Genomic DNA, 2,826 nt, shown 5'->3' with positions numbered 1-2,826 from the left:
AGCGGTTGGTATGATTAAAAGTATCATACCACCGTATCCACCAACATCATCCTCAAATTCCCCTTGGGATCCCCCTCCGGCGGCCTAACCTTCTCAAACACCGCCGGCAGAACCTCTGCAATCCCAACCCCAGTCTTCGCACTCTCACCGCATCTTTACAGTCCAACTCAAACACGTCCTCCATCTGCCCCAACGCCCTCTCCACATCCGCCGTAGGCAAATCAACTTTACTCACCACCGGCACCAGACTCAACCCCTGCGCAAACGTCTGCGCCTGAACCCCCTGACTCGCATCCACCAACAAGATCGCCCCGCCACAACTGGCATATGACCTGGTAACCTCCGCACGGAAATCAACATGCCCAGGCGTGTCGACAAGATGCAACAGGTAATCCAGCCCGTCTTCGTGGTAGTTGTAAATCATGGTGCACGTCTGCGCTTTTACTGTTATGCCTCGCTCGCGCTCGACGTCGAGTTTGTCGAGGACCTGTCTGGATGTTATTTCTGTTCAGCTGTCATACAAAACAGAACCTAGATCGGCAAGATCATAGTATATATTTCTTGCGGATGTCTTACTTGTCACGCATGCCACTCTCTGCCCCACACTTGTCGTCAGGGCAGAGTATATAGACTGATGCCACTGCGTCTTTATGGAACGGACTGCTCTGTCTGCTTTGATGGATGCACAGTTGGAAATCAGATCTTTACATCGAGGTGTGGTACGTGATGAGGTGGATATTTAACGGACACAGAACTTTGCTAACACTTCAAGCTCATGTGCTATGTGGTTCTTGTCCTGGCGGTTGGGAGAGAATGAGGTATAACCGGTGCCCATCATGTAACGTACGAGCGAAAAAACGGGAATTTCTTGCGGTTAACTTCTCTTACCGGGGGGGCATGTAAATTACTTTTTAAAGATCGAGCTAGATGCATGAGTTGTATTTAATATAGGTAGATAATTAATATTATTCTGCATTTACCCAAAACAAAGCTTTAGGTCATCCAATTAATCCCAGCACAAGTAAGACTTTATGTTAAGGAGGGCGGCACATATATACTGTGGTAAGTAGATAGGATTTGGACCCCATATCCTGGGTATTAACATACAGTCCTGTTCCCAGACGGCAATCAAGACTTTTTTTCTTCCACAATTTGTAGCCTTGCTGAGAAATTCTGCCATGTCGCAAAGCCCTGCGCAGCCTGGCGTAAGTTTCATTGGCATGATCCTTCAGCACACGCTGCTTATATTTCTTCTTTATCATATGAGACAGCTCCCATGATGATTTGACTGTAGTAACTAAGCCTGCGAGAGCGGCAGCTGATGCGAAGGAACTAGGAAGGTATTCGAACCTAAGCTGGCTAATTTGGACATTTCGATACTAAACACATTTTTTCCAAGCTGAAATTGACAGGGGGGTAGGGTAAAAGAGGCAGTGCTGCTCCTAACTACAGACCCCACCCAAGTCCAAAAGCGGCAATACATTTCCCGTGACTGGGAAGAACATGTAGAGTTAGAGGGGTCAGATGTACACGATAGATATAACGCCTAAGTCGTAATTCAGCTTTGCGCAAGTGGGTGTTACGTCTATCCAATCTTATCCTCGCACTCTTCTTACACTCCGGCAAATACTTGCCTCAACCCCTCGATAGTATTTACGATAGTTCCGTTAATTAGTTCCAGTTATTATAGACTGTTGGATGATGCTATATCGGGATTGGGATAGTACCAGCAGGCAATTACTGTAATGGCATAAACGATCTAGTATACATATTAAACTCGCTAAAATTTATCTTAGCAACAGCCACTCACCACAAGAAGAGCACCCTCGAGCCAGTTGGACTCCCTATCTCGCAAGAAATTACTTATTACTAAGATCGACAAAACAAGCAACCCGATTATAAATATCTTAAAATTAAGATCCATAGGCTTGCCCAAAGTCCATCCAACGATAACTACCAGTAGGCCATTAAAGAGCGCTGTCTAGATAAAAGGTCCTAGGTAGTAATATAGCGTAATATTAATTATACTATTTATTATTATTATTAGTATTAAACACTATAAACGTATATTACTACACTTACCCCAAACCTCGTTAATTACAATCAAATACTCCGCTATTTTTTTAACTAATAATAATAAAATTAAATCTAAAAACTAATCCGGCACTCCGCTATACACTATATATTTAATTTTATCGATTAAAAATATTAATAAAGCCATAATATATACTAATAATAAAAATAAAACTATTACCGCTTCGGTAATAATAAACTTTAGTTTCTCTATATCTATTTCCCGATCGGCATCCCTATACTTATCCGCCTCGATTACCTCGTTAAAAATACTATATTAATTACTTACGTAGTACTAAATATATATAAAAAAGCTTAAAATTAATATAATAAACGTCGCCCTACTAATTTAAAAAATATTATTTTCTAATTTCCCTAATATAAAATTATTACTATACTTTAAAAGTATAATAACTTTTACTCCCTCCCTAATTACTACCTTTACTATTTTCGCCTCCGACTTAAATATAGAGTAAAACGCGCTAAAGATTAAAAACCTAAACGCGATTATAAATAATAACCCGCTTTTAACCTTTAATATAATTACGTAAAACCTCTAATTAATATATTTTATCCCGCCGACGAAAAAGTAAACTCCTAAATATAAAAGTAAGTTAATAAAAATACTCCCTAAAATCGCCGTCTAAATAATAGAGACTATATTCCCCCCTTCCTTTTTCTTATTATAATTAATAATTAAAATTATAAAGAGAATAATCTTTACGATCGAACTAAATATTATTTCGATTAAAA

General features: G+C 39.6%; 1 protein-coding gene across 1 annotated transcript; it reads right to left on the bottom strand.

The window, feature by feature from the left end:
* Positions 1–52: 52 nt before the first annotated feature.
* On the bottom strand, positions 53–424 carry PODANS_3_11620 (uncharacterized protein; the record flags this gene model as incomplete). Its single annotated transcript, XM_001903425.1, has 1 exon — positions 53–424. The coding sequence occupies one exon, from the start codon at positions 422–424 to the stop codon at positions 53–55; it is 372 nt and encodes a 123-aa protein (XP_001903460.1).
* Positions 425–2,826: the final 2,402 nt, after the last annotated feature.

Source organism: Podospora anserina, chromosome 3 (genome assembly GCF_000226545.1).
Source record: "Podospora anserina S mat+ genomic DNA chromosome 3, supercontig 3".
NCBI lineage: Eukaryota > Fungi > Ascomycota > Sordariomycetes > Sordariales > Podosporaceae > Podospora > Podospora anserina.
This window is presented reverse-complemented; position numbering and strand designations above follow the sequence as displayed.